Below are 24,852 nucleotides of genomic sequence, written 5' to 3' on the forward strand. Positions count from 1 at the left end.
TCAGTGTTTTAAGTCTTGGGTTGCAGTGGTAAAAACATGGACAAGTCTTTGCTGTCATGGAGCTTAAATTCTAGTAGAGGAAGAAATACTGAACAAATAAAATATTTAGTATAGCAGATGCTGATAAGTAGAGAAAAATAAAGCAGGTGGGTAGGAGGACAATTTTAGGATGTCCAAGGAAGACCTCACAGAGACAATAACATTTGCAATGGAGCCTGAAGGAGGAGAGGGCGTGAGCCGTGAGAATATCTGGGGGAATTTCATCTCAGGCAGAGACAAGAGCTGGTTTGAAGACCCTACAATGGAAGGAGGCTGGATAGTCAAGGAAGAGCAAGGCATTCAGTTGGGCTGGAGTAGAGTGAGTAAGGGAGGAGAGTAGAAGACATGTGGTCAGAGGATTTTATGTCATAAGAAAAGGTTCAGAAAGTTAAAATATTTTTTCTTTACATAGTTTAGAAGAACAGATGGTAGCTGCTTATGAAAATTCAAAATGGCAACCTATTAAATGGGAAAATGATATGCACTGTGCTGTTAAGATTCCAGATAACAATCTGTGGCGAAGAGGCCAGATCATCAGAATGGTTACAGACACATTGGTAGAGGTAAATGCAGAGTTAAAAATATAGTCATGAAAGTAAATGTATTTTGTATTTTTATCCTAGATTTATTTAATCTAATTTTTACTAAGCTTTTCATTTGCAGAAATTTTTTTGAAGTATTTTCTTTTCATTGATTAAAGTTTTTTTTTTAGGTCTTGCTATATGACGTGGGTATTGAACTAGTAGTGAATGTTAACTGTTTACGAGAACTTCCAGAAAACCTAAAGACAATGGGAAGATTATCTTTGGAGTGCTCTCTTGTTGATATAAGGTAGTTTTTATCTGAGTAAGTTTTCTCATTATTGAATGTGGTTTTAAATATTTTTCTTTTGGAATGGGTTCTTGTCAGTTTCTATTTTGCTAATGTTCTCTGAAATTTTCATAAAATCTAGTTAATTTTACGGTTTTAAGAGGAGAGAAAGATAAAAATTTGGAGCACATGAATTTTTGTGATATTAAGGAAATAGAAGTAGGTAAGTATGACAGGTATCTACAAAGAATTCAAAATGTTAAATACAAAAAAACTTGAACAGAGGTATTTTGTTTATATAGAAATAAAATATATTTCACAGGCATAGGATTGCATGGAAAGCTAAAACTCTGTGAATTACCAAAATGACTGAATTAGAGAGGATTCTGGGAAAATGGCATGGCATGGTTTTTGAATCTGCCAGAATCCTACCAAAACCACAGAGAACTTTGATAGCAAAATTTAAAAACTGTACAATCAACATCTACAACAAAAGTAGGCAAATACAAGCAGATGTGGTACACAAAAATCAACCTATGTGATGTGAGCAGTTGAATGAGAGGCATATGGAGAGATAGCTAAGTGGGCAGCTGACACAACTCAGAAGGAATTGGCACAGTGTTTCACTGGAGCATGCAGGCCAACAACCTGAACTGAGAAGGGAGTGACTCTGTAGCTGAACGTGAGAGACCTGTTTATATTGTGCCAGTGCCATAGAAGCTCTCAGCCATCTCAGTTCTTACCCAGGACTCCACACTGAGGAGAGACTGCTGGGAAAAGAGCCTGATTTGAGCAAGACATTCAGCAGGGTCAAAGAAAAGACACAGAATATCAAGTGTGAACCCCATTTTCTGTCACTTTGAGAAAACAACACAAGAGAGCCATGAAGCTAGAAAAGCAGTGTGATCTATCTCTTTCTCCTGAAAGCACAGGAAATTTTATTTCACTTAAAATATGAGTAAAAGCAAGGGTTATGGTTGAATTACATGCAAATTATTATGAGAAGAATAAGGAGCCAAATACTATCTCTAGAGGCAGTGTAAATCCACCAGAAAAGCATACTCATGATAAACTGTAATCCAGTATTGCAAAACAAACAAAAAATTTTTGAAAGTTACAGACACTGGAGAACAGTATAAAACAATTAGAAAAACTCACAAATAAGATTACAGAAAAAGAAAGCTTTGAAAAGAGATAACACTCAAGAAAGAAATAAAAGAGAATCTTACAGATGTGTAGACTAAACTAGAAAAACACAAAAGCAAAGACACAATAAACAATGCCTTAATAGAAATACAAGAAAAGGACAGATTTTTTAATTTAAAAAATTCAAAGGATTCAAAAGAAGACAAAAGATATGTAAAATAGACCCCCAAAATAAAAAGACTCAACATACAGGAATTTCAGGAATTGTAACAGGAATTACAGGAATGTAATTTCAAACAGGAATTGTAACAGGAATTTCAAAGAAAACTAAAATAGAACCAAATACTAAAAAACCCAAAGTGTTTCTAAAGTAAAAGACTGCTTAAAACTATATATTGAAAGAACACACTATATAGCTTGGAAAATCAGTACTGTAAACACTGAGGGATTATCTGGTAAAATTGTTGACTTTTGAGAGGAATAAAATCACACCGTCATCACCAACACTTTATGCCAGAGATAATGCAGTAACATTTTTTAAATACTCAAAACAGCAAGTCATGAGTTTATGTCCAGCCAAACTGACCTTCAGGATAAAGACCACAGACAAACTTATATAACCACTCAGGAAGTATTGTTCCTGAGGCATCTGTAAGAGAAAAAGCTTTAGATAACAAGACATGAGAGATTTTGAAATAAGGACTGGTGGTGAACATTACATTTATTTTACCTCAGAACTGTGATTAAGGAAATAGTATAGTATGCAAAGTAGATATGGCATAATTTCAAATATGGGGAAGGAAAGGAAACTATGAGAACTTGAATAAACTTGCTGTTTGTCTAATTGGTATTCACTAGGAATGAGTACTTCAAATAAGAAGTTGGGGGGCAGTGAGAAAAGGTTACTAACAATACACAGATTTAATTTAAAGTTGGATTTGTGTTCATATTTTATATATTTGTGTTCATATTTTAAACAAATCAGTAAAATTGTGAAGAAAATTAAATCCACTTTATCTACATAGTGGTGGCATAGCCTTTCAGAGAGGAACTTCTCCAAAAGACTTAAAACACATTAAGTAGACTGTACATTCTTACCAGAATATATTGTAAGGACAAAAAAGTAACTCTCCCTGCTGCCTTCATTTGTTGTTTTCATTACTCTAAAGTGGGTTGTACTGTTACAGAACCTACTTATGTGCGTATTGTGGGGAAAGTCAAAATAGTAATTATGTACATATTGTAAGAACTGGTATGGTAGACAGATGACAGAGATGTAAAAGTACAGTTAATTTACCTTGTACTCCTGATTTTGAATTAGAACTGTCAGTAGAAACTCTTGAGGTGGTATAATTGTAAAAAAAAAACATGCATATTTTTCAGCTTTGTAACATGAAGGCCCCAGTCACAATGAGCTTTGCTGGATGCAGATTGTGGCCTCCAAATGCCATTTCCCATGAACAGAAATTCCTGCTTCCTGGAAAAATGTCTGATTCTAGGTCTGGAATAGGAAATGCACAATGGAAAAAGCAAGAGAGCTATAAAGAATTATGGATGCCCTGGCTGGTGTGGCTCAGTGGATTGAGCACTGGCCTGCAAGCTGAAAGGTTCGATTCCCAGTCAGGGCTCATGCCTGGCTTGCAGGCCAGGTCCCCAGTTGGGGGCATACAAGAGGCAGCCACTGATGTTTTTCTCCCTCTCTCCCTCCTTCCCTTCCCCTCTCTCTGAAAATAAATAAATAAAATCTTTAAAAAATAAGAATTATGGAGATTATAACAAAGGGATTCAGCCAACCCGAGTAAAATTCCTGACTAAATATACAACATTGAGTATCAATAGGATAATTATATAAAAGTGTTTGATGTGTTTAAATCCCTAAGTTTATAAAGTTCTTTTTAAAAAACCCTCATTGTTTACTTTTAGAGGATTTTAGGGAACCACCTCTTTATCCTGAAAACTGGTAGATAAAAGAAAAGAGCTTTTGTCTTGTTTTTCCTTTACAATTATATTTCAGCTTATAAAGCTGTTTTTTATAAGTATTCTCACTAACCAACAAGTAATGATAACATTAAAATAGCACTATTTTATAAGCCCAATAAACAAAGGCAGGAATCTAGATAACAGTTATCAGTTCTGCTAACATCACAAAAAGAGAATCAGACATTGTATACCTCCTGTTTGAAGTGCCTGTAAACAATTTTACTGCAAAAAGAAAATGCAAGCCTGGATTTGATCAAGACTCTAGATCTCACTATGAATTCAAAAGAAATACAAGGAATGTATTAAACACTATGGCAATGTAATCAGCTAAATACAGACCATAGAAGCTGTAGAACAAATGACTCAGATTCTTCAACAGAAAATTTCAAGAGAAAGAGATGGAAAGGGGCATTCAAGATACACATCGGCCATTCATGTGTGGTCTTTGTTTACTCTACCAATTAGGATTGGTTTGAAATATCAGAAAAAAGTGAGTATCATCTGAATGGTTGATATTAAAGAATTACTAAACTTTTTAGATGTGATAACAATACAGTAGTTATGTTTCTTAAAGACTTTGTCTTTTGGAAATACAAACTAAAATCTTTTCAAATAAAATGTTATATCTGAGACTTCATTAAAATAATCATGGATGGGCATATGTGTGAATCTAAATGAAATAAAATTGATCATGTATTTATAATTATTGAAGCTGAATGATAGATACATCTGATTTATTTTATTCATTCTGCTTTTGAATATGTTTGAAAATTGCCATAATGACGTTTTAGAGGCAAATTCACCAGATTTTAAAGAAAATATTCCGATACTATTTAGCTATTAAGAAAAACCTGTAAATAAGATACAGCTTAAAAGTGTATAGAAAAATACTGTCTGTTCTGAATAGATAATTTAAGAGGAAAATACTGGTTTGGTAAAATTCAATATGGTTCTTCATAGAGTTCAATGCTGACCTGCATTTTATGGTTTTCCCAGGCTAGAAAGGAGTCACAGGAGCACTTAGCACTTACCCTCAGACTTATTTTTGAAAAATAAAGTAACAAATTCTTGATTCTGGGAGACCTTCCTTCATTGATAAATCCATGGCAATAACGTCATAGTGTCTTTGTAACAAAAATTATAGAATCTTAGACTTGAAATCCAAAGACCTTAGAGGCATCATGACAGTAATTTCTTTATACTAGCCCTAATAAATGGACATTCAAGATCTGCTTGAAAACTTCCAGAACTATCAAGACTATTCCTCGAGGGAACTTGCTAGTATCTCCTTATACTGCATTGAAGTTTGTTTCCTCATGTCTTCCACACACACTCATTTTACCGCAGAACAAACCTCTTGACTTGGCTAACCATTAGTTATAGAAGGGTGGATATAACATTCCACTAAGACTTCTTTTTTCTTCCACCTATTACAGTTTTGTCAAATAATCATAATATTACATGATTTCTACATTTTCCCACTTGCCTTCTCTAAGTTTTTTCTGGTTTAAATTGGAAGAATTACTTCAGGTGTAATCTGAGCAAATCTCGCTAAAACTATAAACCTGATTCTGTTCATTACATTTGGTTAGCATTGCATGTTTGAATTTGTATTTTATGGAGGTGAGTCAGGTTGAATTTCTTTTTTTTTCTTCTTTTTTAAAAATTTAATTGTTGTTCAAGTACAGTTTTCTGTCTTTTACTCTCATCCCAGCCTACCCCCCCTCCCAATGCTCCCCACCTCCCTCCCATGTCCACCCCACCTTAGTTGTTGTGCATGTGTCTTTTATACTAATTCCTGTGAATCCTTCCCCTTTTCCCCTGAAATTCCCTCCCCTCTCCGCTCTGGTCACTGTCAGCCTGTTCTCTATTTCAGTGTCTTTGGGTATATTTTGCTTGCTTGTTTGTTTTGTTGTTTAGCTTCCTGTTAAAGGTGAGATCATATGGTATTTGTCCTTCAACACCTGGCTTATTTCACTCAGCATAATGCTTTCCAGTTCCATCCATGCTGTTGCAAAGGGTAGGAGCTCCTTCTTTCTTTCTGCGGCATAGAATTCCATTGTGTATATGTACCATTGTTTTTGGATCCATTCATTTACTGATGGGCACCTAGGTTGCTTCCAACTCTTGGCTATTGTAAATTGTGCTGCTATGAACATTGGGCTGCATAGGTTCTTTTGGATTGCTGTTAGGGTTCTTAGGATATGATCCTAGCAGTGGAATTGCTGGGTCAAAAGGCAGGAGCATTTTTAGTTTTCGGAGAAAATTCCATACTTTTTTCCATAATGGTTGTACCAGTCTGCAATCCCATCAACAATGGATTAGGGTCCCTTTTTTTCCACAACTTCTCCAACATTTGTTTGTTGCTTTGTTTATGATGGCCACTCTGAATGGTGTAAAGGGGTATCTCATTGTGGTTTTAATTTGCATCTGTCTGATAGCTAGTGATGTTGAGCATCTTTTTATGTGTCTCTGGATCTTCTGTATATCCTCCTTGGAGAAATGTCTGTTCAAGTCCTTTGCCCACTTTTTAATTGGGTTGCTTGTCTTCTTAGAGTGGAGTCGTGTAAGTTCTTTGTATATTTTGGAGATTAAATCTTTGTCTGAGGTATCATTGGCAAATATGTTTTCCCATATAGTTGGTTCTCTTTTTATTTTAATACTATTTTCTTTAGCCATTGAAGAGCCTTTAATTTTGATGAGATCCCATTTGTTTATTCTTTCCTTTACATCCCTTGCTCTAAGGAACATATCTGTAAAAATGTTGCTGTGTGAAACATCTGAGGTTTTCCTGCCAATGTTCTCCTGTAGGACTTCAATGGTGTCATGGCTTGTATTTAAGTCTTTTATCCACCTTGAATTTATTTTGGTGTATGGTGTAAGTTGGTGCTCGAGTTTCATTTTTTTCCACGTAGCTGTCCAGTTCTCCCAACACCATTTGTTGAAGAGGCTATTTTTACTCCATTTGATGTTGCTGCCCCCTTTGTCAAATATTAATTGACTGTAGAGAGTTGGGTTTATTTCTGGGCTCTCTGTTCTGTTCCATTGGTCCATATCCCTGTTTTATACCAGCACCAGGCTGTTTTGATTACAGTGGCCTTTTAATACAGTTTGATATCAGGTATTATGATCCCTCCTACTTTGCTCTTCTTTCTCAAAATTGCAGTTTCTATTTGAAGTCATTTATGGTTCCATATAAATTTTTAAGTTTTTGTTGCATGTCTGTGAAGTATATCATTGGTACTTTAATAGGTATGGCATTGAATCTGTAAATTGCTTTGGGTAGTATAGACATTTTGATTATGTTAATTCATCCAATCCATGAACATGGTATATGTTTCCTTTTGTGTATTCCTTAATTTCTTTCTTCAGTGTTGTGTAGTTTTCAGCATACAGGTCTTTTACCTCTTTGGTAGGTTTATTCCTAGGTATTTTATTTTTCTTTTTGCTATATTGAATGGGATTTTTCCTTGATTTCTGCTTCTGCTGATTCATTGATATTATATAAAAATGCCTTTGATTTCTGGATATTGACTTTGTATCCTGCTGTTTTGCCAAATTTCTTTATTAGGTCGAGCAGTTTTTGGGTAGAGTCTGTAGGGTTTTCCATGTATACTATCATGTCATCTGCAAATAATGACAGTGTTGTTTCCTCCTTTCCAATTTGGATGCCTTTTATTTCCTTTTCTTGCCTGATCGCTGTGGCTAAAACTTCCAATACTATATTGAATAGAAGTGGTGAAAGTGGACAACCTTGTGTTGTTCCTGATCTTAGTAGAAAATTTTTTAGTTTTTACCCGTTGAGTATGATGTTGGCTGTAGGTCTCTCATATTTGGCCTTTATTATATTGAGGAATGCTCCATATATTCCCACTTTGCTGAGTGTTTTTATCATAAATAAGTGCTGTACCTTACTAAATGCTTTTTACATATCTACTGATATGATCATGTGATATTTGTCTTTACTTTTGTTTATGTGATGTATTACATTTACTGGTTTGCCAATATTGAACCATCCTTGCATCCCTGGGATGAATCCCACTTGGTCATGGTGTATGATCTTTTTAATATATTGCTGGATGTGGTTTGCCAATATTTTGTGGATTTTAGCATCTATGATCATCAGTAATATTGGCCTGAACTTTTCCTTCTTTCTTGTATCTTTATTTGGTTTTGGGCTTAGGATGATGCTGGCTTCATAAAAAGTTTGGGAGTCTTTCATCATTTTGGATTTTCTGGAATATAGTCTGTGAAGAATAGGGGTTAGCTCTTCCTTAAATGCTTTGTAGAATTCTCCTGTGAAACCATCTGGTCCAGGGAGACTTTTGTGTGATGGGAGACTTTTGATTACTGCTTCAATTTCATTTGCAGTTATTGGTCCATTCAGGCTTTCCGCTTCTTCTTCATTGAGTCTTGGAAGATTATATTTTTCTAGAAACTTGTCCATTTCACCTAGGTTTTCAAATTTCTTGGCATACAGTTCTTCAACAGTAATTTTTTACAATCTTTTGTATTTCTGTGGTGTCAGTTGTAATCTCTCCTCTTTCATTTCTGATTGTGTTTATTTGGATCCTCTTCTTTTCTTGATGAGCCTACTTAAAGACTTGTCTATTATGTTTATCTTTTCATAAAACCAGCTTCTGGATTCATTGATCCTTAGAACTATGCTTTTAGTCTCTATGTCATTTAATTCTGCTCTGATCTTGGTTATTTCCTTCCTTGTACTTGCTCTGGGCTGTCTTTGTTGTTGTACCTTGAGTTCTTACAGGCATAGGGTTAGGCTGTTTGTTTGAAATGTTTCTATCTTTTTAGGTAAGCCTGTATTGCTCTGAACTTCCCTCTCAGGACTGCCTTTGCTGTGTCCTCTAAGTTTTGGGTTGTTGTGAGTTCATTTTCATTTGTTTCCAAAAACTTTTTTATTTCTTCCCTAATTTAATTCTTTATCCATTTATTGTTTAATAGCATGCTCTTCAATCTCCATGATTTTGAGTATTTTGGGTCTTTTCCCTTGGAGCTGGTTTCCAGTTTCTGTCCCTTGTGGTCATAGAAAATGCTTGGGATGATTTCAATTTTCTTAAATTTGTTGAGGCTTGTTTTGTGTTCTATCATGTGGTCTATATTTGAAAATGTTCCATGTGCATTTGAAAATAATGTATATTTAGCTTCTTAGAGATGAAGGGCTCTGTATATATCAGTTAAGTCCATTTCATCTATGGCATTGTTCAATGCCACAGTGTCTTTGTTGATATTTTGTTTGTAAGATCTGTCCATTTTTGACAGCGGGGTGTTAAAGTCCCCTACTATAATTGTGTTGCTGTCAATATCTTTCTTGAAGTCCTCTTAAGATTTTCTTTATATATTTGGGTGGTCCAATTTTGGGTGCATATATATTTACAATGTTTATGTCTTCTTGGTGAATTCTTCCCTTGAGTATTATGAAGTGACTTTCTGGGTATCTTTTTATGGCCCTTTTTTTGAAGACTTTTTTCTTATATGAGTATTGCTACCCCAGCTCTTTTTTTCCAGCCCTTCACTTTTAGTTTGTGTAGGTCTTTTGTCCTGGGGTGGGTCTCTTGTAGGCAGCATATGTGTGGGCCATGCTTTCTTATCCCTTCAGCTATTCTGTGTCTTTTGATTGGAGTATTTAATCCATTTATGTTTAAGGTTATTATTAATAGGTACTTATTCACTGGCATTTTTATACCTGTGTTTCTCTTTGACTCTTTCTTTTCCCTCCTTTCCTTTTATTATTGCTTGCAGAGCTGGTTTGGTGGATGCATATTCTTTTAGACTTCTTTTGTCTTGGAAGCTCTTTATTTGGCCTTCTATCTTGATTGAGAGCCTTACTGGGTAAAGTAGCCTTGGTTGCAGGCCTCTGGTTCTCATTACTTGGAATATTTCTTGCCATTCTCTTCTTGCTTGGAGTGTTTCCATTGAGAAGTCAGCAGCTAACCTTATTGGAGCTCCCTTGTATGTTACTTCCTTTCTCTCACTTGCTGCCTTTAAGATTCTCTTTGTCTTGGAATTTTGTCATTTTAATGATGATGTGTCTTGAAGTGGGCCTCTATGGGTTCCTCCTGATTGGGACTCTCTGTGTTTCCTGGATTTGTGTAACTTTTTCTCTCATAAAGTTAAGAAAGTTTTCCATCATTACTTTTTCAAATAGGCTTTCTATTTCTTGCTCTTCTTCTTCTACTTCTGGTATCCGTATTATTCAGATATTATTACGTTTCATATTGTGTTGCATTTTCTTAATCCCTCTTCATTCTTTCTGAGCCTCTTTTCCTTTTCTTGCTCTTTCTGGGAGTTTTTTTCTACTTTGTCATCCAAGTCGCTGATCTGATCTTCTGCTTCTTCAATCCTACTTTTGATTTCTTCCACTGTGTTCTTCATTTCCTCTTGGCCCTTGCAGATAGTTTTTATTTTTTTTCATCTCGATATAGTTTTCAGAAAGTTTATTCTAATTCCCCAGTAGTTTCTGGTAGCTCATTATGAGCTGTTTGAAGTTCCTGATAACCAGTGCTTTGAAAGTCAATATTTGATAGCTGACTTACCTATAAGTCATCTAGCATTCTTTCTGAGGCTTTCTCCTTTCCTTTCATTGGGGATTGTTTCTTTGTCTTCCCATTGTTCATGAACGTCTTCTTGTTAGCTTCAGCTTCTTATATTGATTTGTTCTGGCTTCCTGGGTTTATGGTGTGAACTTCTGTGGTTTAATAGGTGTGAGATTCAGTGGCATAGTCTCCTTGATCTCCCCAGCTCACTGGTATTGGGCTGTCCTTAATGGTGGCTCTGAGTTTGTCTTTGGGTTTTGGTTGTTTTGGGGTCTTTTTTTTGTGGGTCCTTCCCACCAGCTGGTGAACTGATGGTCCCTCTGTCCACCACCCATTTTAAGTTGTTGTGCTGGTTAGGGTGGGTTGTGTTGAAGCTAGTTCTTCTGTGTGTACAGGGTTTTGGGGATTCTCTTTTGCTGTTTTTCAGTTGTTTGCTCTGGATAATTTCTCCACTGTTTACTTATATTTCCAGATAGGTCTTGGATTGAGGTTTGTGTGGTTTCCACTCTCTCCTTCACCTTCTTCTGTTGTTATCTGTTGGTGGTTCCTTTGTTGTTGGGTTTCCTCTTCCTGTAGGTATCCTGGTGTTCACCACTTCCACCTACTCTTTGTGTGTGTGTGTGTGTGTGATCAGTTGGAGGGGAAGGCAAAATGGTTTATGACAGCAGGAGAGTATTCTATGATATTTATAGTAGCAGCTGGTAGAGAAGAAATAGGAGATCCTTTAGGTGTGTATAGTGACAATCGTAATCTTCAACCCAACTAGCCACTTTTTAGAAAGGCTGGAATGAAGGTAAGGCTCTTGTTGGGGAGTGAAGGCTTGTGAATTGAACCTAGAAAGCAGTGAGGTTGCGGGAGATCACATTCTGAGGTAAGGTGAGAATAAAGGATGGTGAATAGGTGTAGTGTAAGAGAGAATAGAGTTAACCACCACAGTAATATAGTTCAGGAAACAATGAAGTAGACTAAGATCTGGGAGGTGTGTTGTGTAGTATTTACAATAGTATGGAACAGCTATTATTTATAATAATATTAGAGCAACAATCATATGACAGAATCTATGAGATACCAAGAATTGGAAGTATTGGACCTTCAATAGTGTGTTGATGGAGCACAGGTGAAGTAAAGGACATTAAATTAGCAGTAGACTATGGAGGAGGGGACAGGGAAAAACCTGTCAAGTGATACAATATATCCAGCCAAGGCAAAAAAGACTATACAGAAAGAAGAGGGATACAAAGATACTACTAAAATAAAAGATGTAAGAATAATGAAAAAAATAATAATACAAATATGCAGTAACCTGTACTTTTCTCTGCTGTAGCAAAGTGAGATTTGTCTCTCTGTCTCTACTGTTGGGATGCCCCCTCTTTGGGTCCAACTCTGGTCTTTTCACAGTTCCAAGTTTTTTGTGTCACTTGTGGGGTGAAGAAGAAAAGACAGCAGAAGGGAGGAGAAAGTGATAATTTTGAAAAGAAAGGAAGAAGGAATAAAACAAGAAAGAAGGAAAGAGGAAAAAGTATTGAGAGATGAAACAATAATAAAGTTTAAAAAAATAAAAGATTACTTTAAAAAAAACACCTCTTGTTGGTTTCCAGCTGGCCAAACCAGTTTTTCTGGGCTCACTGGCTGCACCAGGCTGAGGGGCTCTTTGTGTGGCCTTTCTCCCTTCTCGGTGTACTCAGCCAGTCTCAAGAGCACTCTCCCAAATCCAGACCAATGCCTCTCCCCAGCGCCTCACAGAAGGAATCCAGGTCCTCTTTAGAGCACTCTTTCTTCTGCGAGTCACTGCAGTGGGCTGTGGTGCAGACACATGCACCCAGCCCAGCTTTCCTGATCCCCTAGGCTTGGACAGGAACCTTTCTCAGTGCAACGGGGGAACACAAGGGGAACTCTCAATTCTCCCAAGCTGGTGACCACAGATTCCATGGGTGATCAAGGCCTCCTTGTTTGCTTCCTCATGCCCATTCCTCTCTCTGACACTTCAAGCAAACAGGTCTCTCTCGATGTTTTTCCAAACTGCACCGGGGTAGGTAGGGAGCTGATGACCTGGCTCTCTCCCAAAGACTTTGCTGCCAGCCCTCGGCTCCCAAACAGTCTGCAGCGGACCTGGCCTGGGCCCCTGGCTCCCAGCCCAGAGGAGGCGGCAGCGTGCGCCGCCTACCTCTGTGCTGGTCCCTTGGACCTTATTGACCTGCGGCCATCTCCTCACCGTCTGGTCTTTCAGTGTCTGCTACAATTTCTGGACTCCTATTTTCCTATATGCTGGGGCATTGTTGGCTATTGGCTGTGTTCCTCCGCGGATGGGCCAGGTTTTTCTCCCATGCCTGAGGGGAAGCGGAATCCTCTGTCCTACTCCGCTGCCGTCTTCCCCATTCCAGGTTGAATCTCTTAAGCATTTTGTATTGAACTTATGTTGAGCTTGTGAATATTACTTAAAATCCCCGTGCTATGAGCTGTGTGTAACTCCATTCAACTTTCAGTTTTACTAAACAATGGTATTATAGAAAAGCGTCAAGGTACATCAGTCTCTATTCAGTATTGACTCTACCAGAATAATCATGCCCTCAGTGGATTGAGCACGGGGCTTGCGAACCAGAGGATCGCGGTTCGATTCCCAGTCAGGGCACATGCCTGGGTTGCAGGCCAGTTCCCTGCAGGCCAACTTCCAGCAGGGGATGCACAAAAGGCAACCATACATTGATGTTTCTCCTTCCCCCTAAAGATAAATAAATAAATAAAATCTTAAAAAAAAAGAATAATCATGCCCTCTCTACTCTGAAGAAGGAGTTATTGCCAGTTGAAACAAATCAGAGTTTACAGTCAAAGACGCAGCACTAACCCAGAGGGCAGGACAAGCTGATGTCCTTGCACAGGCTTTCCACTTAGAAGGGATTTCGTAGGAGGGACACCTGCTCTTCTTCACTGGAGCTTATTAGGAAACCATAGCTTTTTATACACTTAAATCACTATTCTTTTCACCAAAATATAGAGTTTTGTGTTTATTCCTCTCAGATTTCAGGTACTTGCTTTTGAAATTCAAATTTCATTATTTAACATCTAGGCTTTCCTTTCTAATTCATTATCTGGAAATTTGAAAAAACATATCTCTGTGTCAGAAGTTGTAGTTTACAGTTTCTGGGCCAAATCCTGGTAACAAGCACCATGTATCTGGCCTACAGAAAGTTTTTAAAATTTTGAACTATATAATCAACATACTTAATCAACAGTACGTGCCATATAAGTATTTGAATTTCTAGCTCTGTTGACAAAAATCAGAATGTCTAGTTACTGAAGTATCAGTGTTGTTAAAGCTATTTGGCCTTCCCTCCAGAGTCACTAGCTATTGCTGGGTAATTCTTAGCTACTTTTCATCATGGAGTATGGAATGCAATTTCACATATGGGAAGCAGCTCCATCGTCAATTACAGCTGGGTAGGAGGATAATTTCCTTGTGCTTGATGTGTTACCCACAGTTGTTCACCATGCAAAGAAGCTCTAGTTGGGAATTGTCTCTCATTTTCTCCCTAACTTGAAGTAAATCCATTTAGCCAACTGCTGTTTATTTGGCTGAAAGACATAGACATACATGTACATGTGTACATTTTTCAGATATGGGCACAAATAGGAATATTACAGATCTGTTCACAAAGCTAAAAGATCCCCAAAAGACCCCAAAGACCTTTTCAATATTACTCTCAAAATCTTAATGAGTCATTTAAAGTTACAGGTTTAGCCAGCCTCTTTTTATCATACCTACAAGGATCTCATCATTTGAATTAGAGGAGTGAATAAAAGGCTATGAAATGGGGAATAAAATTGTGGAAATAATAAAAGCCATGTTGATGTTGAAATTAATTTCTCACTACACATGTAGTAGTCTAATGTGTATGGTGATTGCTTTATTTTTATATGTCCTATGCTCTTTGTTATAAAACAAGTTATTATTTTTTAGACCAACTGGTGGGAGTGACAAGTGGACAGCAACAGCTTGTGACTGTCTTTCATTGTATCTAACTGGAGCTGTAGCAACCATAATTCTGCAGGTGTGCATTGGTATTTCAATAGAAATGTACTGATTATTTTATAGATGTTTTTATAATTCCATTTATTTTCTTTTTGACAGAATAACAGCAGACTGTTTTTTTCCCAGAACTTTTTTGGTCTTATTTCAAGTTAAAATACCTGTTTGATATTAGGTGTAATATAAATGATCATATGAATGAACCAAAACATTTCTAAATTAATATTCTTCAGTTGATAATTTGCATGTTACAAAACAATATATGTATGCTAGAGTATATTTCTGAAGCCTTTATATATTCTTTCGAAGTGAAGACTTAATTGGACTTCTTATGAAGTCATAGTAACTGTCATAAAAAGTGTCTGTGACTATAAATTTGAGAAGAGGATATATATAGAATATGTCTTTCCAGAACCTTTAAGGACATGCTTTGCCCTCTTTACTTTTTTCTAATTTAATGTTTTATTGCATTAATGACTAGAATTTTCCTGTATAAGTAATTTTTTCCATGTTACTTTTTTCTATGTGTACTTTCTTCATTTTATAATTTCTATGAATATATGCTTCATAGTTCTTTCCTTTCTGTTGCTTTTTGTAGGAAAAAAGGCACAACTGGAAAAATATTTTAATTTATAATTTGCAGAGTTTAGGACAATAGAGAACTTGTAACTGATGTTTATTCCTCCCCACCCTCTTTCTGGGATTAAAAAAAGTTGTTTTTCTATCTGTATTTCCCTGATCCCATTTTGATAAGTTTTGACAGTGAGGCCTTCCAGCTGCATTTTACAAGACACTGTTTATCCCCATTGACTCTCTTCCAGGCTGTCCTCTCTCTTATATTTACATATATCAAAATTACTTGTCTGGGAGTTGTTTGTTTGTTTCTGGCTTGGAGAAACGTAGAGAAAATGCCCATGAAAAGTATATTGTATAGATTTCATTTTTGTGTCTCACTCTTGCGCTGCTCTTAAACCACCAGGAAAACAACATGACATGGCCATTACCTGTGAAAATTTTCTGCAAAGATGAAAAAGGAGAGCGTGTTGATGTCTCTAAATATCTTATTAGAAAGGGTTTGGCTTTGAAAGAAAGGAGGTATGAACCTTTTTTTTCTTTACATCAGTTCATGATGATGCTTCTTATTTGCCTGTGTAAATCTTCATGTCTGTGTGTTTTCAAAACTGAATTCACCTTGTTTGTTCTTAAAAATGATTTATAAACTAACCCTGAGGAGCCAGCTCAGGAACAGAGTCCTTCAGGATTGACAGTTCCTTTATTTGAGCCCATCAGTTCTTACATATTTAAACCCTTCTTTAAAATGATGTTTGCTTCTGTACTTTTCCCTTTGCTTTAGCATTTACACTTCAAATCAAAGGGAAGGAGATGAGGGGATGGTATAATGGGTACCAGATCCACACCCTTTGGCCTCATTTGCTTAGACAGAAATGTTTAAGTTTTATACTGTGAAACAAAAATATGGGTAACAGAAAAACCTGTGGTTTAATGATACTTACATTTAAAGATCCTTTGGGGAACTGCTTTCAGGGCTTAAGTACTTTGGGCCCACAGGGAGAAAGATCAGGACATTGTGATACCCCTAGCTCCCTGTCTCCTTCTAGATGTAGAGGTCTATGCCAATCACTGACACGTTCCAAGCAGCTACCTTCTACCATGCATGTCCACATCTCTTTTTAAAAATCTTACATTATTATATCTTCCCTTATTTGGACCTGGGCCCCAGTCCTGATGAAATGGAAGGAGAACAAGAAATCAGAAATGAAATAGGTCATGAGGTGGTTAGCCTGGCCTAGCAGGTGCTGCCCTAATACTGTGCAGTGGCCTGTGGCTACCTCTGCATCTTTAGTCCCACATATGTCTCTCTTCTGGTTTATTGGCTTAAGACCAAAGCAATTCCTAATAAAAGAAATGTTAAAGAGAACAGTGCTGGGTAAGTTAATATCTCTGGTAGATAGCATCTGCTTTTACAGCACTGAAATCACCAGCTGTCTCAAAGTTGGGGACTGTGAGGGAGGGAGCCCTGGGAGATGAGAAATTATGTAGCTCTTTATCAATTTATATTTCCTTTTAAAAGAAAGTACGACAGCTCTGGCTGGTGTGGCTCGGTGGATTGAGCACGGGCCTGCGAACCACACGAGCGCAGTTTGATTCCCAGTCAGAGCACATGCCTGGGTTGTGGGCCAGGTCCCCAGTAAGGGGTGCGTGATGGCCAACCACACATTGATGTTTCTCTCCCTCTCTCCTTCCCTTACCCTCTAAAGATAAATAAATAAATAAATAAAAGAAGAAAGTACAAGAAAATAGAAGGAACAAAAATCTGCTATAATTCTGCTAAAATAAGCAATGCTAATATTTTCTTCTAGGAATAGTACCATATTTTTAAGGGATTTACAGTATCTTTGTGTACATTCATATAGTATCTTATATGAATGTTGATGACTTGCCACATGTACATGTAGAGTAAACCAGAATTAATCAGAAGATGTTGTATTTCCCAATGCTATCTAATACTTATGAATATTAGAAAATAATATGCAAATATAAGATATAAAGCATTTAAGTGAAATCATATTCCTTTTTATCAAGCTCATTCATAATTTAAAATAATTTTTATTACAACTTAAATTATCCTCCTTTTCATGAAACAAATTAGACTAGTATATCCTAGACCACAGCACATATTTTAAATTTCAAGTATATTAAAAGGATTCTGTTTAAATTGTTTTCTCCAGAATTTCTTATTGCTCATGATTAGATGTATTCTTTTTTGGATGTTACAGAATTAACAAGTTAGATGACAGCCATTTATTATCTGAGAAGCCCCTGGAAATCCCCCTGAAACAAGAAGATTCAATGGTTACTAAGAATATTAAAATTAACTTTGATCCAGACAAAAAAGCTTCTGATATTATCAGTGAACACAAAGTATCTGAATTTAAGGAGAAAATTATAGAACCAAGAATCCCTGGATGCTATAAACCACCAGTTATTCCCAACATGAAAGTATTTGATGCAATAGTCAGCTGCATTGGTGATGATGGAACTGTATTTGTGGTGCCTAAGTTGTCAGGTAAGATCTTTTATCTTGTAAGATTAGTCCCTATAATTCTTAGCTAGCAGCTCACTCTCTACTAAGAAGGACATGGATTGAAATACTTTGGACAATACTTAACTTCTTCAGACCTCATTTTCACTGGAGTATTGTGAGGGTTAAATTAAATAATGTACACAAAGTGCTTTTCACAATGCCTAGCACATTAGCAGTCATTTATTGAGACGTTGACAGTAGATGTTAGGCCTAAGATAAGCACAGGGGTGGTTTCAGGTTCCACGTCTTAAGTGGATAGTTCTTTTATATTAGGCACTCACACAAGTTTGGAGGCTCTCTGAGAAAAAAAGAATACAAAAATATATATTCATCTAAAATGAGAAAAGATATCACCACAAACTATTGGAGGTTCAGGACCCTTTGAAGATACTCAGGTCTTCTCTGAGATCTTGTTAGGCTTATGTACAAATTTTTCCTTTCTACAACTTGAGTGTGTCCAGCAACTCTAGCACTTACAGGATTTATAAGCTCCTTTGGCTCCATAGTAAATCCACCTATAGATTAAGGGGATGGGGGCTACTATGAATTTGTTGAAAATTTTGTCTCATTTGTTGATTAGTTTTTAATTTGAAAAAACAAATAAATCTGTGCAGTTGGCTATTCTAGAACCAAGAAACCCTTTGGGAAGACATGAACAATGTTTGAGATCTCTAGCATTAGTACTTAATCCAGACATGTGTAAATAGTCATAGCTAAAACTGCTTGACTATTAGGTGTTAGGCAGTGTGCTAGACATTTTATATCTAATACCCTACAAAAGGATAATGCAGGTAGATGCCATTATACCCAGTTCACAAAAGAACAAACTGAGATTTATGGGGGTAAAGGAAATACCCAAGATCATTCAACTAAAGTGGTAGCACTTGTACGGGAACTAACTCCAGAGCTTGTGTTCTATTCTGTCAATTATGGGGATATGTATCTACTGTGGAAATAATGGGCCAGTTAGCAGTGAGTTGCAGCATGAGAATTTTAATTATATCCCAGGATTATGCCATATCTAAGCATAAGACAAGTTATGCCATATAACTTGTCTTCTATTTTACTTAGGTGTACTAACAGAATGGCATATTAGGCTATCTGGTACATAATTAAAGTTTTTATGATTCTTGGACTTCCAAAAGAATGACTGTATTTATAACTAAAGATCAAAATAATTATTTATATGCTGTTGCTCTATTGTACATTTTGAAACATATAAAAGCTATAATAATTGGATTTTTATTAAAGCTGTATAATGTAGGGACTGATTTTTAATTCTTTATAATATTATCTAAGTGATAAAATTATTAAAGGTTAATGATGACTTCATTTGAAAACAGTAGGAAATTTTTCCTAAATACTTTCTATTTTTAATAACTTCTTCAGAATTTGAGCTAATAAAAATGATGAATGAAATTCAAAGTAATTTAAAATGCCTTGGTCTTTTGGAGCCTTATTCCTGGAAAAAGGGAGAAGCCTGTGCCGTGAGAGGATCAGACACTATGTGGTATAGAGGCAAGGTAATCGAAGTCATTGGCGGCACTATCAGGGTGAGTCTGACCTTCTTTTGTGACTATTTTAAGACTAAATGCTATAACATTAAGTGGTCTTTTGAATCTAAATACATGAAAGTTTGATTAATATGTCTTTTAATGAGTTCAGTCCTATAGGAAGACCAGTAGATGTATTACATGTTTGTTTGTAATAAGAATTTTTGTTTTTATTTTTGAGTATATATATGTATATATATAAACTTGAGCAACCAAAAAAAATACTTCCAGGTAGAATTTGGACACTAGTGCTTTAATGGTATCACTTATTTTTTTAATATATTTTATTGATTATGCCATTACAATTATCCTGTTCCCCCCCTTCATTCCCCTCCACCTGGCACACCCCTCCCCCACCATCCCCCCCTTTCATTTATGTCCATGTGTCACAAGTTCTTTGGATTCTATATTTCCCATACTATTCTTGCCCTCCCCCCTGTCTATTTTCTACCTACTGTCTACGCTACTTATTCTCTGTACCTTCTCCCTCCTTCTCCTCCTCCCACCCCCCTGTTGCTAACCCTCCATGTGTTCTTCATTTCTATGGTTCCACTTCTGATCTAGCTGTCCTCTTGGTTTGCTTTTGTTTTAGGTGTGGTTGTTAATAACTGTGTGTTGCTGTCCTTTCACTGTTCATATTTTTTATCTTCTTTTTCTTAGATAAGTCCCTTTAATATTTCATAGAATAAGGGCTTGGTGATGATGAACTCCTTGAATTTGACCTTATCTGAGAAGCACTTTATCTGTCCTTCCATTTTAAATGAAAGTTTTGCTGGAAAGAGCAATATTGGATGTAGGTCCTTGCCTTTCATGACTTGGAATACTTCTTTCCAGCCCCTTCTTGCCTGCAAGGTCTCTTTTGAGAAATCAGCTGACCCTCTGATGGGAACTCCTTTGTGAGTGACTGACCCCTTATCTCTTGCTGCTTCTAGGATTCTCTCCTTCATTTTAATCTTGGCTAATGTAATTATGATGTGCCTTGGTGTGCTCCTTCTTGGGTCCAACTTCTTTGGGATTCTCTGAGCTTCCTAGATTTCCTGGAAGTCTATTGCCTTTGCCAGACTGGGGAAGTTCTCCTTTATTATTTGTTCAAATAAGTTTTCCACTCATGGCTGTTTCTTTCCCCCATCTGGTACCTGTATAATTCGGATGTTGGAACGTTTAAAGATCTCCTGGAGGATCCTAAGCCTCTCCTCATTTTTTTGAATTCTTGTCTCTTCCTTCTTTTCTGTTTGGTTGTTTCTTTCTTCCTTCTGGTTCACTTGATGGGTTTGAGTCCCAGTTTCCTTTCCATCTCTATTGGTTTCCTGTGCATTTCCCTTCATTTCACTTAGTTTAGCCTTCATATGTTCCTCTAATTTGTGACTCAAATCAACCAGTTCTGTGAGCATCCTGATCAGAAGTGTTTTGAACTGTGCATCTGAAATTTTGGCTATTTCTTGGTCACTTAAAACTATTGGCTCTGGGGCTTTGAGCTCTTTTTCTACTTGAGCCATAATGTTTTGGTCAGGTCACGCCTATTAAATATGAGGGGCGGATCCTTAGGTGTTTACCAGGGTGGAGCAACCCAGTTCTCTGGGTTGTGACTCTGTATGTGGGGGCGGGGTCAGGGAGGGGCAAGGGCATTTGTTCTGCTTTCTCTTGGATTTCGGTCCCCTCTACTTCCTACAAGCAAACTGGGCCCTCCTGGTGCCAGCTCCCAGGTGTGTGGGCCTGTGCACCCTTCACGACCCTGTGGGTCTCTCCAACAAACTTTCTGTGAGCCTGGGAGCCTCTCCCGACATCAACCCCAAAAGTCTTTCCAATTGGTGTTTTCAGGCTCTAATTCCCGTCGCTGGGGCCCTAGCCTGGGGCCCCAGTCTCACTGCTTGCTCCTTTGTTTGGTTTATCTGCACACAAATGTGTTGACTGTGGTCAGCCAGCCGCCTTGCCCCCTCACTGTGTATGCTCATTGCCACCCCTTGCCTGGGATCCGCCAACTGCCACTTACGCTCCTGGGTGTGTCCGGCTGGTTTTTCCTGCAGGACCCTGCTCCACCGCTGACTCCACCCCTCTTATTGGTCTGGCTGAATGGTTCATTGTTGTCGGACTTCCACACAGTTCAATTTTCTGTCTGTTTTGGTTGTGTTCTTGTCACTAAATCTTTGTTGTCTTTAAACTTGGTTGTGCGAGGAGGCACAGGATTTCCACCTATGCCTCCATCTTGACCAGAAGTCTGGTATCACTTATTTGTCGTTGAAAGCCCTGTTTGTATACAGGACGTTAAGCCAAAATAACTTATTTCTTAGTACATTACATATTTCCTTGGCAAATTTATTTACAGTCCAGCTAATTTAGCTGATCAGGATAGTGGTTGCCTCCAGAATACTGAGATACAGTTCTTGAGTTTCATGAAGTATCTTCAGAAAGGGCTTTGGAAAAAAATGTGTATATAAAAATACCTCCATTTTTTATAATGTATTTACTAAGTAAAGCAACTAACTCATGAGCAATTCAGCACTTGAAAATTTCAATTTTAGGGGGGGAGAAAAAAGCCTTTTGTTTACTTGCATGGAGTTTATCATCTATTTGGTGATCATACCTAAGAATTACATGGCGCTTATGGTGTTTAAGGCTCTTTCACATACATGCATTCATGTTTCATAATTTGTCTCTAACTTTCATAGGTGTGAGTTATTTCCATTGTATTAATAGGATAATTGAAATTTTAGCATCTCATTCCTAAATTTCTGATCTAAGTCTGTGCTTTTTCTACTGGACGAGCTTTAAATGGTTTCAGTAGAAGTAAAGTAGTTTCAAATTTGGGGTATTTAAGCACGTGGATACATATGGGTTTATATGTTTATGTATAAATGAGTCCATTTTCACATACATTTGAATCATTTAGACAGCCTTTCTTTAATTGAAAAGTGAACTGAAATTCACTTTAAGTTGCCATAATTTATGAACTTTACATACATGGAATTCAAATAAATAAGGTGGTGGTGAACTTTATTTTTTTCTCATACTTATATCTGTTCTTTTTAAAATTTATTTCAAAGTATTGTCATACTTTAATCATCACTTATTTCCTGTGGTCATTTTTTATTTCAAGTATGCACAAGAAACTTTCATTCCTTAACCTGGTATCTGTCAAAGTTTATTCTGTAATTGACATTAAGAAGTAAACATTACATGAAATTGTATTCACCATAAGTACATTTAATATTCTCATTTTTTATTCAGCTCTATTCATTTTTTTTAATTTTCAGTTTCAGTTGAAATACAATATTATATTTATCTTAGTTATGGTACATAGTGATATTTATATAATGGACAAAGTGTTCCCACTGTGAAGTCTAGTACCTGCTTGGCATTATATGTAGTTATTACAATATTATTCACTATATTTTCCCTATGCTGTACTTTACATCCCTGTGATCTGTTTCATTTTTTTATTTAATCTGTATTGTATTTTTTCATTACTATTTAGTCCCTTTATACCGCCTCTTTCTAACAGTCACCACACTGTTGTCCATGTCCATGAGTCCTTTTTTGTTTTTGCTCAATCTTTCCACACCCTAACTTCTGCGCCACCCAACTGCTGTCATCTGTTCTCCATCTATGGGTCTGTCTCTGTTTTAATTATTAATTCAGTTCGTTCATTAGATTCCGGATATGAGTGAAATCGTATGGTATTTGTCTTTCTCTGACTGGCATATTTTGCTTAGCATAATGTTCTCCAGCCCCATCTATACTGTCGCAAAGGGTGAAATTTTCTTATTTTTTTATTGCCAAGTAGTATTCCACCGTGTAAATGTCTCATAGTTGTTTTATCCACTCATCTACCAATAGATACTTGAGCTGCTTCCATATCTTGGCAGTTGTAAATACACTGCAGTGAACATAGGGGTACTTATGTTCTCGTCAATTAGTGTTACGGGTTCCTTTGGATATCTTCTCAGAAGTGGGATCACTGGGTCAAAAGGCAGATCCATTTTTAATTTTTTCAGGTATCTCCATACTGCTTTCCACAGGGGCTGCACTAATCTGCATTCCCACCAATAGTGCAAAAGTGTTCCCCTTTCTTCATATCCTCACCAGCACCTGTTTGTTGATTTATTAATGATAGCCATTCTCACAGGTGTGAGATGGCACCTCATTGTGGTTTTAATTTGCATTTCTCTGATGACTATTGACATTGAGAAACTTTTCTTCTGTCTCTTAGCCATCTGAATGTTCTCTTTGGAGAAGTGTCTATTCAAGTCCTTTGTCTATTTTTTAATTGGATTTTTTTTTCGTGTTGAGTTTTGTGAGTTCTTTATAAATTTTGGATATTAAAATTTATACCCAAAATAAATTGGATACATATTTATCACATGTATTGGTGAATATGCTCTCCCATTTTGTGGGTTGTCTTTTTTATTTTGTTGATGATTTCCTTTGCTGTGCTAAAACTTTTTAGTTTGATGTAGTCCCATTTGTTTATTTTTTTCTTTTGTTTCCCTCACCCAGGGAGATATATCTGATTAAAAAAAATGGCTACAAACTATATCTAAGATTTTGCTGTCTGTGTTTTCTTCTAGGGTTTTTGTTTTCAGGTTTAACATTTAAGTCTTTGATCTATTTGAAGTTTATTCTTGTGTGTAGTATAAGAAGATGGTCTAGTTTCATTTTTCTGTGCCTATCTGTCCAATTTTCCCTATACCATTTATTAAATAAACTATCTTTAGTCCATTGTATGTGCTTGCTTCCTCTGTTGAATATTAGTTGACTATAAAGATACGGGTTTATTTCTGGACTCTCTATTCTGTTCCATTTATCTATGTGTCTGTTTTTATGCCAGCACCATGCTGTTTTGATTACCATGGCCTGATAATACAGTTTGATGTTAAGTAGCGTGATTCCTCCAACTTTGTTCTTTCTCAGGATCACTGTTGATATGTAGGTCCTTTTGCACCTCCATAAAAATCTTTGAAGTGTTTGTTTTAGTCTGTGAAATACATCATTGGAGTCCTGATAGGAATTGCATTGAATCTATAGATTGCTTTGGGTAGTATAGACATTTTAATGATGTTAATTCTTCCTCTCCAGAAACATAGTATGTGCCTCTACTTACTTGTATCTCCTTCAGTTTTTCTTCAGTGTCTTATAATTTTCTACATACAGGTCTTTTACATCCTTGGTTAGGTTTATTCCTAGGTATTTATTCTTTCTGAAGCAATTGTGAATGTGATTGTTTTTCTTAATTTATTTTTCTGTTCATTATTGTCATATATAGATCAACTGACTTCTGGATATTAACTTTATATCCTGCTACTGTACTAAATTCATTTATCAGTTCTGGTAGTTTCTTGGTGGAATATTTGGGGCTGTCTATGTACAGTACCATGTCATCTTCAAATAATGACAGTGTTACTTCTTCCTTTCCAATTTGGTTGCTTTTTATTTCTTCTTCTTGTCTGATTGCTGTGTCTAGGACTTCCAGTATTATGTTGAATAAGAGTAGTAAGAGTGGGCATCCCTGTCTTGTTCCAAATCTTAAAGGGAATGGTTGTAGTTTTTGTCCAGCATCAAAAGGGAATGATGTAGGCAGGGTGTTTGTTATGTATGGCCTTTATTATGTTGAAGTATGTTCCCTCTATTTCCACTTTGCTGAGA

General features: G+C 36.6%; 1 protein-coding gene across 1 annotated transcript in view; it reads left to right on the top strand.

Moving 5' to 3' along the window:
* Nucleotides 1–24,852, top strand: part of RNF17 (ring finger protein 17) — a 176,037-nt gene that overhangs the window by 124,585 nt on the left and 26,600 nt on the right. Inside the window, exons 23-28 of the mRNA XM_037037065.1 lie at nucleotides 452–602; nucleotides 752–870; nucleotides 14,485–14,575; nucleotides 15,533–15,648; nucleotides 17,352–17,641; nucleotides 19,049–19,212. Of these exons, the coding sequence (XP_036892960.1) occupies nucleotides 452–602; nucleotides 752–870; nucleotides 14,485–14,575; nucleotides 15,533–15,648; nucleotides 17,352–17,641; nucleotides 19,049–19,212 (931 nt within the window). The remainder of the gene's footprint in view (nucleotides 1–451; nucleotides 603–751; nucleotides 871–14,484; nucleotides 14,576–15,532; nucleotides 15,649–17,351; nucleotides 17,642–19,048; nucleotides 19,213–24,852) is intronic.

The sequence above is a fragment of the Sturnira hondurensis genome, unplaced genomic scaffold (assembly GCF_014824575.4).
Source record: "Sturnira hondurensis isolate 20B ecotype Veracruz unplaced genomic scaffold, ASM1482457v3 Scaffold0022910, whole genome shotgun sequence".
NCBI lineage: Eukaryota > Metazoa > Chordata > Mammalia > Chiroptera > Phyllostomidae > Sturnira > Sturnira hondurensis.